General features: G+C 46.7%; 2 protein-coding genes across 30 annotated transcripts in view; one reads left to right on the forward strand and one right to left on the reverse strand.

The window, feature by feature from the left end:
* The first annotated feature begins 253 nt into the window (after window positions 1-253).
* fabp7a (fatty acid binding protein 7, brain, a) lies at window positions 254-1,234 on the forward strand. Its single transcript, XM_058090319.1, has 4 exons — window positions 254-401; window positions 606-778; window positions 862-966; window positions 1,087-1,234. Exons 1-4 carry the CDS (start codon window positions 329-331, stop codon window positions 1,135-1,137), a joined length of 402 nt encoding a protein of 133 aa, XP_057946302.1. The 5' UTR covers window positions 254-328; the 3' UTR covers window positions 1,138-1,234.
* Window positions 1,235-3,020: 1,786 nt separating this feature from the next.
* si:ch211-266g18.10 (trichohyalin) overlaps window positions 3,021-12,826 on the reverse strand; it is a 39,860-nt gene continuing 30,054 nt past the window's right edge. For 26 of the 29 annotated variants that reach the window (XM_058090655.1, XM_058090668.1, XM_058090654.1 and 23 more), the window contains 6 exons: window positions 4,422-4,469; window positions 4,286-4,321; window positions 4,172-4,213; window positions 4,066-4,095; window positions 3,976-4,002; window positions 3,021-3,903 (listed from right to left, as the gene is read on the reverse strand). In XM_058090655.1, the coding sequence (XP_057946638.1) occupies window positions 3,818-3,903; window positions 3,976-4,002; window positions 4,066-4,095; window positions 4,172-4,213; window positions 4,286-4,321; window positions 4,422-4,469 (269 nt within the window). In that variant the 3' untranslated portion in view covers window positions 3,021-3,817. The remainder of the gene's footprint in view (window positions 3,904-3,975; window positions 4,003-4,065; window positions 4,096-4,171; window positions 4,214-4,285; window positions 4,322-4,421; window positions 4,470-12,826) is intronic. The other 3 variants (XM_058090647.1, XM_058090645.1, XM_058090640.1) reach the window with 3 other exon arrangements.

Below are 12,826 nucleotides of genomic sequence, written 5' to 3' on the forward strand. Positions count from 1 at the left end.
ACTAAAATGTTAATATCTAATATCTTTATCTATTTATCTAATAATTTTATTTTAATTTTTTTCTCTATTGTTGATTTGCCGTAAATAAACATAATCCTCGTTATCCATCATTTCGTTATTTCCCGGTCATTTGCGATCATCCGTCCTTTTTTGACCAATCGGAGGCTACGGGCGCTTCGGGAGACGTCCTCCAATCAGCTCCCTCGCTGCTCCTGGAGCGCCCGCCTCCTCGCTGGAGTATTTATTTGAAGTGAGCGGCACGCATGGACTTGCGAGACGGAGACTAGAGGGCACTTTTACGGTCTGGAAAGCATTTCAAAGTTCAAAAATGGTGGATGCTTTCTGTGCTACGTGGAAACTGATCGACAGCCAGAACTTCGATGAATACATGAAGGCACTGGGTAAGTTTTATTGTGTGTGTGTGTGTGTGTGTGTGTGTGTGTGTGTGTGTGTGTGTGTGTGTGTGTGTGTGTGTGTTCCAACGTACTGTACAGTTTAGGATGGAGATCGCACTGTGAGATAAACATGCTCAGAATATCATTTTTTTAAATAACAAAAATATGATTAGCATTCCTGGATAAATAATTGTAAACGTTATTGTACAGGTGTTGGTTTTGCCACAAGACAAGTGGGCAACGTGACCAAACCCACTGTGGTGATCAGCAAGGATGGAGACAAAGTGGTGGTGAAAACTCTCAGCACTTTCCGGAACACGGAGCTCTCCTCGAAACTTGGAGAGGAGTTTGATGAGACCACACCTGATGACCGACACGTCAAAGTAAACTTACTAAAACATTATTATTATTATTATTATTATGCATAATGCATTGCATTTTAAAACAAATGTTTGTTTTTTTACAGTCTATCTTCTCTATGGAGGATGATAAATTTGTGCATGTGCAGAAGTGGGACGGCAAGCAGACCACATTTGTGCGTGAAATAAAGGATGATGGGAAGATGGTGATGGTGAGGTTACATAATATTGCATTGGCGCAATCTTATCGCTTTATGTGCATAGTAAAAGACTTGTTAGATTATGTGCGTGCATAAAACTAACCTTCTAAGTCTTCTGATGTGTCTTCTCAGACTTTGACCTTCCAGAACGTCCAGGCTGTACGCACGTATGAAAAGGCATAATTTTAGCATTAAAAAAAAAAAAAAAAGTTCTGTAATTTGCACTGATTGTAGCGTCACTTTGGGTGTCACTTGTAGAAATGCGGGAAATAAAGTGGAATCATCAGTTTGTGTGAATGGAGTCTGTTCACGAAAGTTAACACCAACCCACGACACGACACGACACGGGATGGGATGAGTACGGTGATGTCACGGCCGGCTTGCAGGAGGATAATCAGATTTAGGCCGCCGTGGTGTCATTGCAACATTCGATCGGCGTGAGCCAACCCGCGGACTGCATGGCGTGACACGTAACCGTCACGGCTGCCAAAAGGCGCAATCCGCCTCTGCTTAGCCGTGCAGCGTTTTTTGTTCCCGGTGCGTCCCAAAAGGGAGCCAAGTCTCTGCATGCGCACAAAGAATGTTCACCGCGCCGGAAGTGGTTGGAAATGTGCTAAAGAGTCTTCTTCTGCTTCTGCTGCTGCTGGTGCTGCCCCACCCCATCCACGTATTTCTCCATATTTTAATATTAATATTTTTTATTTTATTATATTATTATTTTAATATTTTACAATAATAATTCAGCTTTGCGGAGGGCACTCAGAATTAGGTCTCTGGAGTGGAATCTGTGTCACCAGCACAGCAGAGTGACCTCAAGTAAACCCTCCCCTCCCCCCTCCCCTCCACGACCTCATTTACAGGACCAGCATTTAGATTGTCCTCCAGCCACACTTGTCTTCTATATTCCTATTTATTCATGATAATAATAACACAATATTGCAAGCGATATTCTTAAAGAGGATCTTTGATTAGCAATTTTGAAATTAGCAAATTAGCATTTTTTTTACATTGGAAAACCACCGCACGTGCATCACTAAATCTATCGGAGGAACGAGACAATCGGCTACGTGTTGCCACACGGACGTATATTACATTGCTCTGGTAGTCTTCAACACCACGGATATTCGACAATGAAATAATATTTAAAGAAAATGATTAATAAATGTTAATTAAAAATATGTCATATATATACGTGCATCACTAAATCTATCGGAGGAACGAGACAATCGGCTACGTGTTGCCACACGGACGTATATTACATTGCTCTGGTAGTCTTCAACACCACGGATATCCGACAATGAAATAATATTTAAAGAAAATGATTAATAAATGTTAATTAAAAAATATATTGACTATTTCGCACAGAACAGTGGTTGAAAATCACTGCGATAGTAGAGGATCTTTGCCTAACGTTTCAGCACGTCTTCAAAAACAGAGTGTTCATATAGAATAGTTTGCAGGAGATGCTTGACAACAGAGCTTCTGTTATATAGAGGATCTTTGAGTAGTACAGATAGCAGCCAATCCCTAAAAAGAGCAGTGCTCCTGTTATACCCGAGGATTGTTGACTAGTGTTGTTGCAGGACATTCCTAAAAAGAGCAAATCTCCTGTCATATAGAGGATCTTTGCTTGGTATTTTTGCAGTGGGTGCTTAAGAAGAGCAGAGCTGAAGGGTGAATCCACAGTTTGCACAGGAACAAAGACTGGCATGGCTCTTTTTTAATGTCAACTACAAGCACAATGACCAATACCACCAATAATAGGGATGCTGTTCTATTTACAATCACATTTTCTACTATCATTTGTCCATTCAAGTGTTGGGAACATGTAACACACACACATGCAGATTTCATATTTCAGGGTTTTACCTGATGTATTGCACAAGTGGGAGGAAACAATATAAATATATTTACTAAAATAGAACTCAGTTGAAATATAATCATCTTCTGTTGTCATACAGTAAGAGTGCACAGTGTGCAATTGTAATCATTTGAACAAAACAATACAAGCCTGAGCCGCTTTGCGTGCTCCATTTGACACAAAATGTGTCCCACTTGTTATTTAAAAAAAAAAAAAGTGGATTTACAGTATGTGTGTGTCAGTTTAGGATTAGCATTTCACCCTGGTTTTAACTGTCATCCACACAGCAACATATGGAAGTACATTGAAAAAACTCCATAAACAACAGCTGTCTCAGTCTGGCTCAGTGTAAACAATGCACCACTTCACACTACCACACAATCGCAATCGTAGTTTCATCACGTGAAATGCGGTGCCGATATGATGTATTTAACACGCTTTTACTTGAGCGTTCAGGCCTCTTTTGAGAAAGAAACCTGGTTTCTCATGCAGGCTTAAAAGAGGCCGAATCTGAATGGAGTTCAGAATTGATCTTTTTGTTGTTCTTGTAATATACATCAGTAGTGCATCTTTGGTCTATTTACGAAGGAAACAGTCAAAATGAACTGAAAGTAGTTCATTTTTAATCAGTCGCCGACATCGGTGTTCAAATGTAGGTAGTTTTCCATCATGATATTTGGGAGCTCTCAAATACTACGTAAGTACGGTCATTCCTTATGACGGGAAAGTAATAAAAATAGACAATCCCTACGTGTATGGGATGGGATTGTGGATGGAAAATGTGTATTTCCACCATTTTTTTCCCATCCAAAAAGTGAGTTGTGAGAAAAATAGAGTACAAAAATAAACCAAAAAAATATGAAATTAAAGTTCAAATCAAATCAAATAATAAATAAAATAAAGAAAAGGAATGCCATTAGCTGTTTGGTACGAGAGCTCAACCAAATGTGAAGTCAAATAAGAACGGGTCCACCCAACTCGTTGAAAATGACCCCCCATCCTTTATATCTGCAGCGGTGAGAAGGCATAGAAGGGAAACTGGGCTTCGTCCTCATCCACGAAGAAACACTGGAAGTATGGCATATCGTCTGTGGGCGGAGTCACAAGACACTTTAGTCGAATGTCGCTTAAAGCCTCCACGTCATGCGTCACGTACTTACCTTCCATCAGATATTCCTCAGAATCTGCTGATTAAAAATGAGAACGAATGAGTTCAACGCAAAATGGATTTTCAACTCGCTAACTTTTACCTTTTGCTTTCTCCTCTTTTGCAGATTTGTCTAAAACAAACACACACGACGATACATCATGAAATACCAGCGATGGTGGATGACTTCATTCAATGTCATGACGTACTTTTCTTCACCGGCTCCTGTATCTCCTTAAGAACTCTGTCTTCTGGAATAAAAACAACAACAACTCATAAGTCAGAGAAGCAAAAGCCCACTTTCAGGCTAATTTTACACGTACCCTTCGGTTTTTCGTCCTTGGCTGTCTTCTTTTCTGCTGGAAAAAAACAAACATGCATGACTTTAAATGCTAACAAATGATGCAGACCTCAAACACAAGGTCTCCTCTTTATTTCTTGCTTTATTTCTTTCGTTACCTTTCTTTACAGCAGCAGCAGCTTTGGCTTCCTTTGCAAGATCAGCCTCTGTTCAAACAATATGGAGTGGAAACAAGTCATTCAAATGCAAAAATATCATTCAAAATGCACCCCCCCCCCAAAACGCCTAACTTTTTAAAATGATACAATTTAAAAAAGTAAAATAATTCATTTTCTACCGCTTATCCTCACGAGGGCCGCGGGGGTGCTGGAGCCTATCCCAGCTGTCTTTGGGCGAGAGGCGGGGTACACCCTGGACTGGTGGCCAGCCAATCACAGGGCACATATAGACAAACAACCATTCACACTCACATTCATACCTATGGACAATTTGGAGTGGCCAATTAACCTAGCATGTTTTTGGAATGTGGGAGGAAACCGGAGTACCAGGAGAAACATGCAAACTCCACACAGAGATGGCCGAGGGGGGAATTGAACTTGGGTCTCCTAGCTGTGAGGCGTGCGTGCTAACCACTTTTTCCACTGTGCAGCCCACCTCAGAAGTCACAAGATCAAAATTGTTATAGTAAGGTACACAAAATATAGTAGTTACTGAGGAACTTGGGAATTAATGAGTAGAGTAGTTACTGAGTAAATAATGAATTAGTGAGTAGAGTGGTTACTGAGTAAATAATGAATTAGTGAGTAGAGTAGTTACTGAGTAAATAATGAATTAGTGAGTAGAGTGGTTACTGAGTAAATAATGAATTAGTGAGTAGAGTAGTTACTGAGTAAATAATGAATGAGTGAGTAGAGTAGTTACTGAGTAAATAATGAATTAGTGAGTAGAGTATCTACTGACTAAATAATGAATTAGTGAGTAGAGTGGTTACTGAGTAAATAATAAATTAGTGAGTAGAGTAGTTACTGAGTAAATAATGGATTAGTGAGTAGAGTAGTTACTAAGTAAATTAAAACTGCAAGCAGTGATGAGCGGGCTCGAGCACCCCGACGCGGTCGGGGGTACGCGCGGGTCGGGGGTACGCGCGGGTCGGGGGCGGGCGCGTGTCCGGACCGGCGCGCGGACGCGCCGTACGAAAAACCGCGGCGATGGGATAAGCGGTAAGGGAGTTACGGCACTTGCAATTTTCCGCCAGGAGGGGGCGACGCCGGCGGCGAGGCGGGTGCGCGGTCACGTCCCGTCCGACGCTCCGAACAGCCATAAAAAAATTAGCGACGATCGGACCGTGCGGTAGGTACTTGTGGCGGATATACGTTTCCGCCTGTGGGTGGCGCTATACAGTCTATGCGCCCACATGTTAACGGACCGGAGGGTACCCCGTACCACCAGAAAAAATTAGGTGCCGATCCGACCGTGCAGAAGGAAGTTACGGCAGATATACATTTCCACCAGTTGGTGGCGCTATAGCGTATGTCCACACACTGTCATAGACCAGAGGGTACCCCGAACCACCGGAAAAAAATTCGGGCAGATCCGACCATGTGGGAGGAAGTTACGGCAAATATACATTTCCACCAGTTGGTGGCGCTATAGAGTCTATGGACACGCAGATTCAAAGAGTGGAGGGTTACCCGACCGACCAAAAAAAATTTAGAGACGATCCGACCATGTGGAAGGAAGCTATGGTTGTATACATTTCCGCCAGTTGGTGACGCTATAAAGTCTATGTACACACACAGTCATAGACCAGAGGGTACCCCAGACCACCAGAAAAAATTTGGGACCGATCCGACCATGTGGAAGGAAGTTACGGCAGATATACATTTTCACCCGTTGGTGGCGCTATAGAGTGTATGTACACACCCAGTCACCGAGTGGAGGGTGACCCAACCCAGCAAAAAAAATTTGGGACCGATCCGACCATGTGGAAGGAAGTTACGGCTGATATACATTTCCACCAGTTGGTGGCGCTATAGCGTATGTACACACACTGTCATAGACCAGAGGATACCTTGAACCACCAGAAAAAAATTCGGGCAGATCCGACCATGTGGGAGAAAGTTACGGCAGATATACATTTCCACCAGTTGGTGGCGCTATAGTGTATGTACACACACTGTCATAGACCAGAGGGTACCCCAAACCACCAGAAAAAAATTAGGGCAGATCGGACCAAGTGGGAGGAAGTGACGGCAGATATACATTTTCACCAGTTGGTGGCGCTATAGAATCTATATACACACACAGTCACAGACTGTAGGGTGACCGAACCCACCCAAAAAAATTTGGAGACGATCCGACCATGTGGAAGGAAGTTACAGGTGATATACATTTCCACCAGTTGGTGGCGCTATACAGTCTATGTACACACAGTATAACAGACCAGAGATTGACCCGACACACCAAAAAAAATTTCAAGACAATCTGACCATGAATCAGGAAGTTACGGCAGGTATACATTTCCACCAGTTGGTGGCGCTATAGAGTCCATATACACACACAGTCACAGACTAGAGGGTGACCGAACCCACCCAAAAAAATTTGGAGACGATCCGACCATGTGGAAGGAAGTTTAGGCAGATATACATTTCCACCAGTTGGTGGCGCTGTGTTTTGAACATGGGTTCTGGAGCGTTAGGTGCGTCCTGTCATGATAGACTTCTCCACCGAAAATCATAGTGATACGTGCAACGGGTGGCGAGGGATAATGAATTGAAACTTCTAGGTGGCGCTAGTGTGTCAATTTAGATTGGTGTCACATGGGAGCACCACCAGGGCGCTCAGGCCTGGATTCTGACCTTACGTGTAAGATTTCAGCAGCCTGTGACCTTCTGCGGGCGAAATATGAGCCTTCGATGGTCAATGGCGAAGGCTGACCATTTGCCGTGGCCACGCCCACCACATGTGCTTTACACACATCACTGTCCATCAACTGACATCATCAGTCTGTCAGTCAAACTGTGTATTGACTTTGATGTACATTGCTTCAAGGCAAGGCCAGACACCAGGCAGGGCCAGATAAGGTAAAAGTTAAGGTTAAAGTAAAAGTTTGGTGGCGTGCCACGCCCACATCCTAAATAGCAGCCCAAAATCCTTCGCAATTTAACGTGGGCCATCCGTCTAGTGTCCGTTGATGCTACAACGGACTCATTCGGTCAAACCCCCTAGGAGGAGTTCGTCGAGATACGACCCCTACATCCTCCCCCAAATGGCCGCCGCCACCTAAAATGGCCGACTTCCTGTTGGTTTTTGAACATGGGTTCTTGAGACTTTTTTGTGCGTCCTGTCACGAGTGATGTCTCCTCCGAAAATCATGCCCATACGTGCAACGGGAGGCGAGGGATAATTATTTTAAAACTTGTAGGTGGCGCTAGTGAGTCAATTTGGCTTGGTTTCAAATGGGGGCCCCACCAGGGCCTTCAGGCCTGGAATCTGCCCCCCCTTATGAGTTTTCAAGCACATGCGACCTTCTGCGGGCGAATGATGACCCTTTCTTTGTAAACGGCGAGGCCTGAGCATTCGCCACCAGGCCACGCCCACCACGTGCGCTTTTCCTGCATCATGGTCCATCAACAGGCTTCACCAGGCTGTCAGGCAGTGACCTTGTGACCTCGGTGTTCATCTGATGAATCTCCTGCCAGAAAAGGCCTCATGTAGATGACACGCCTTTAGCCTGTCGCCAATAGGTGGCGCTGCGACGAAATCAGGAAGTGACCTACGGGGACCTTCGGGGCGGGGCCATGATCACATGTACCAAGTATGATGAAGATCTGACCACGTGGAGCCAAGTTATTCACGTCTACAGTTACGCTCAGCGTGCAAGGCCCGGGCAGATGAAAAAGGGCAAAATTTGGGGGCGTGCCACGCCCACATCGTATGGAATATCCCAAAATCCTTCGCAATTTAACGTCGGCCAGCCGTCTAGTGTCCGTTGATGCAACAACGGACTCATTCGGTCAAACCCCCTAGGAGGAGTTCGTCGAGATACGACCCCAACTTCTGGCCCGAAAAAGGCCGGCGCCATCCAAAATGGCCGACTTCCTGTTCGTTTTACAATATGGGTTCTTGAGACTTTTTGGTCCGTCCTGTCACGATAGACGTCTCCACAAAGTTTCGTGACGATAGGTGAAACTGGTGTCGGGGGCCAATTTTTTCAAAAATAAAAGGTGGCGCTAGAGAGTCAATTTTGGAACATTGTTTTCGGGACCCCCACCAGATCGAAATTTTCGGCAGACCTGACGCGCTTGCAAAATTTGGTGAGTTTTCGGGCATGTTCAGGCCCTCAAAATGGCCGTCGAATCGGCAGAATAATAATAATAATAATAATAATAATTAAAACTGCAAGCAGTGATGAGCGGGCTCGAGCACCCCGATGCGGTCGGGGGTACGGGCGGGTCGGGGGTACGCGCGGGTCGAGGGCGCGCGTGTGTCCGGACGGGCGCGCGGACGCGCCGTACGAAAAACCGCGGCGATGGGATAAGCGGTAAGGGAGTTACGGCACTTGCAATTTTCCGGCAGGAGGGGGCGACGCCGGCGGCGAGGCGGGTGCACGGTCACGTCCCGTCCGGCGCCCCGAACCGCCATATAAAAATTCGCGACGATTGGACCGTGCGGTAGGTACTTGCTGCGGATATACGTTTCCGCCTGTGGGTGGCGCTATACAGTCTATGCGCCCACATGGTAACGGACCGGAGGGTACCCCGAACCACCAGAAAAAATTAGGTGCCGATCCGACCGTGCGGAAGGAAGTTACGGCTGATATACATTTCCACCAGTTGGTGGCGCTATAGCGTATGTACACACACTGTCATAGACCAGAGGGTACCCCGAACCACCGGAAAAAAATTTGGGCAGATCCGACCATGTGGGAGGAAGTTACGGCAGATATACATTTCCACCAGTTGGTGGCGCTATAGAGTCTATGGACACGCAGATTCAAAGAGTGGAGGGTGACCCGACCGTCCAAAAAAAATTTAGAGACGATCCGACCATGTGGAAGGAAGTTACGGCTATATACATTTCCACCAGTTGGTGGCGCTATAGAGTCTATGTATACACACAGTCATAGACCAGAGGGTACCCCGAACCACCAGAAAAAATTTGGGACTGATACGACCATGTGGGAGGAAGTTATGGCAGATATACATTTTCACCAGTTGGTGGCGCTATAGAGTCTATGTACACACACAGTCATAGATCAGAGGGTACCCCAAACCACCAGAAAAAATTTTGGACCGATCCGACCATGTGGGAGGAAGTTACAGCTGATATACATTTCCACCAGTTGGTGGCGCTATAGAGTCTATGTACACACACAGTCATAGACCAGAGGGTACCCCAAACCACCAGAAAAAATTTTGGACCGATCCGACCATGTGGGAGGAAGTTATGGCAGATATACATTTTCACCAGTTGGTGGCGCTATAGTGTATGTACACACACTGTCATAAAGCAGAGGGTACCCCAAACCACCAGAAAAAAATTTGGGCAGATCGGACCAAGTGGGAGGAAGTTACAGCAGATATACATTTTCACCAGTTGGTGGCGCTATAGAGTCTATGTACACACCCAGTCATAGACCGGAGGGTACCCCAAACCGCCAGAAAAAATTTGGGGCAGATCCGACCATGTGGAAGGAAGTTACAGGTGATATACATTTCCACCAGTTGGTGGCGCTGTGTTTTGAACATGGGTTCTGGAGCGTTAGGTGCGTCCTGTCATGATAGACGTCTCCACCGAAAATCATAGTGATACGTGCAACGGGTGGCGAGGGATAATGAATTGAAACTTCTAGGTGGCGCTAGTGTGTCAATTTAGATTGGTGTCACATGGGAGCACCACCAGGGCGCTCAGGCCTGGATTCTGACCTTACGTGTAAGATTTCAGCAGCCTGTGACCTTCTGCGGGCAAAATATGAGCCTTCGATGGTCAATGGCGAAGGCTGACCATTCGCCGTGGCCACGCCCACCACATGTGCTTTACACACATCACAGTCCATCGACTGACATCATCAGTCTGTCAGTCAAACTGTGTATTGACTTTGATGTACATTGCTTCAAGGCAAGGCCAGACACCAGGCAGGGCCAGATAAGGTAAAAGTTAAGGTTAAAGTAAAAGTTTGGTGGCGTGCCACGCCCACATCCTAAGTAGCAGCCCAAAATCCTTCGCAATTTAACGTGGGCCATCCATCTAGTGTCCGTTGATGCTACAACGGACTCATTCGGTCAAACCCCCTAGGAGGAGTTCGTCGAGATACGACCCCTACATCCTCCCCCAAATGGCCGCCGCCACCTAAAATGGCCGACTTCCTGTTGGTTTTTGAACATGGGTTCTTGAGACTTTTTTGTGCGTCCTGTCACGAGTGATGTCTCCTCCGAAAATCATGCCCATACGTGCAACGGGAGGCGAGGGATAATTATTTTAAAACTTGTAGGTGGCGCTAGTGAGTCAATTTGGCTTGGTTTGAAATGGGGGCCCCACCAGGGCCCTCAGGCCTGGAATCTGCCCCCCCTTATGAGTTTTCAAGCACATGCGACCTTCTGCGGGCGAATGATGACCCTTTCTTTGTAAACGGCGAGGCCTGAGCATTCGCCGCCAGGCCACGCCCACCACGTGCGCTTTTCCTGCATCATGGTCCATCAACAGGCTTCACCAGGCTGTCAGGCAGTGACCTTGTGACCTCGGTGTTCATCTGATGAATCTCCTGGCAGAAAAGGCCTCATGTAGATGACACGCCTTTAGCCTGTCGCCAATAGGTGGCGCTGCGACGAAATCAGGAAGTGACCTACGGGGACTTTCGGGGCGGGGCCATGATCACATGTACCAAGTATGATGAAGATCTGACCACGTGGAGCCAAGTTATTCACGTCTACAGTTACGCTCAGCGTGCAAGGCCCGGACAGATGAAAAAGGGCAAAATTTGGGGGCGTGCCACGCCCACATCGTATGGAATATCCCAAAATCCTTCGCAATTTAACGTCGGCCATCCGTCTAGTGTCCGTTGATGCAAGAACGGACTCATTCGGTCAAACCCCCTAGGAGGAGTTCGTCGAGATACGACCCCAACTTCTGGCCCGAAAAAGGCCGGCGCCATCCAAAATGGCCGACTTCCTGTTCGTTTTCCAATATGGGTTCTTGAGACTTTTTGGTCCGTCCTGTCACGATAGACGTCTCCACCAAGTTTCGTGACGATCGGTGAAACTGGTGGCGGGGGCTAATTTTTTTTAAAATTCAAGGTGGCGCTAGAGAGCCAATTTTGGAACATTATATTTGAAACCCATAAAATATAAAATTTTTCGCCAGACCTGATGCGCTCGCCAAATTTGGTGAGTTTTCGGGCATGTTGAGGCCCTCAAAAAGGCCGACGGTTGGCAGAATAATAATAATAATAATAATAATTAAAACTGCAAGCAGTGATGAGCGGGCTCGAGCACCCCGACGCGGTCGGGGGTACGCGCGGGTCGGGGGTACGCGCGGGTCGGGGCGCGCGCGCGACCGGACGGGCGTGCGGACGCGCCGTACGAAAAACCGCGGCGATCGGATAAGCGGTAAGGGATTTACGGCACTTACAAATTTCCGCCAGGAGGGGGCGACGCCGGCGGCGAGGCGGGTGCGCGGTCAAGTCCCGTCCGACTTCCCGAACCGCCATAAAAAAATTCGCAACGATCGGACCGTGCGGTAGGTACTTGTGGCGGATATACGTTTCCGCCTGTTGGTGGCGCTATACAGTCTATGCGCCCACATGGTAATGGACCGGAGGGTACCCCGAACCACCAGAAAAAATTAGGTGCCGATCCGACCGTGCGGAAGGAAGTTACGGCTGATATACATTTCCACCAGTTGGTGGCGCTATAGCGTATGTACACACACTTTCATAGACCAAAGGGTACCCCGAACCACCAGAAAAAAATTCGGGCAGATCCGACCATGTGGGAGGAAGTTACGGCAGATATACATTTCCACCAGTTGGTGGCGCTATAGAGTCTATGGACACGCAGATTCAAAGAGTGGAGGGTGACCCGACCGACCAAAAAAAATTTAGAGACGATCCGACCATGTGGAAGGAAGTTACGGCTATATACATTTCCACCAGTTGGTGGCGCAATAGAGTCTATGTATACACACAGTCATAGACCAGAGGGTACCCCGAACCACCAGAAAAAATTTGGGACCGATCCGACCATGTGGAAGGAAGTTACAGCTGATATACATTTCCACCAGTTGGAGGCGCTATAGCGTATGTACACACACTGTCATAGACCAGAGGGTACCCCGAACCACCAGAAAAAAATTCGGGCAGATCCGACCATGTGGGAGAAAGTTACGGCAGATATACATTTCCACCAGTTGGTGGCGCTATACAGTCTATGTACACACACAGTCATAGACCAGAGGGTACCCCAAACCACTAGAAAAAATTTGGGGCCGATGCGACCATGTGGAAGGAAGTTACAGCTGATATACATTTCCACCAGTTGGTGGCGCTATAGTGTATGTACACACA

The sequence above is a fragment of the Doryrhamphus excisus genome, chromosome 13 (assembly GCF_030265055.1).
Source record: "Doryrhamphus excisus isolate RoL2022-K1 chromosome 13, RoL_Dexc_1.0, whole genome shotgun sequence".
In the NCBI taxonomy this organism is placed as follows: Eukaryota; Metazoa; Chordata; class Actinopteri; order Syngnathiformes; family Syngnathidae; genus Doryrhamphus; species Doryrhamphus excisus.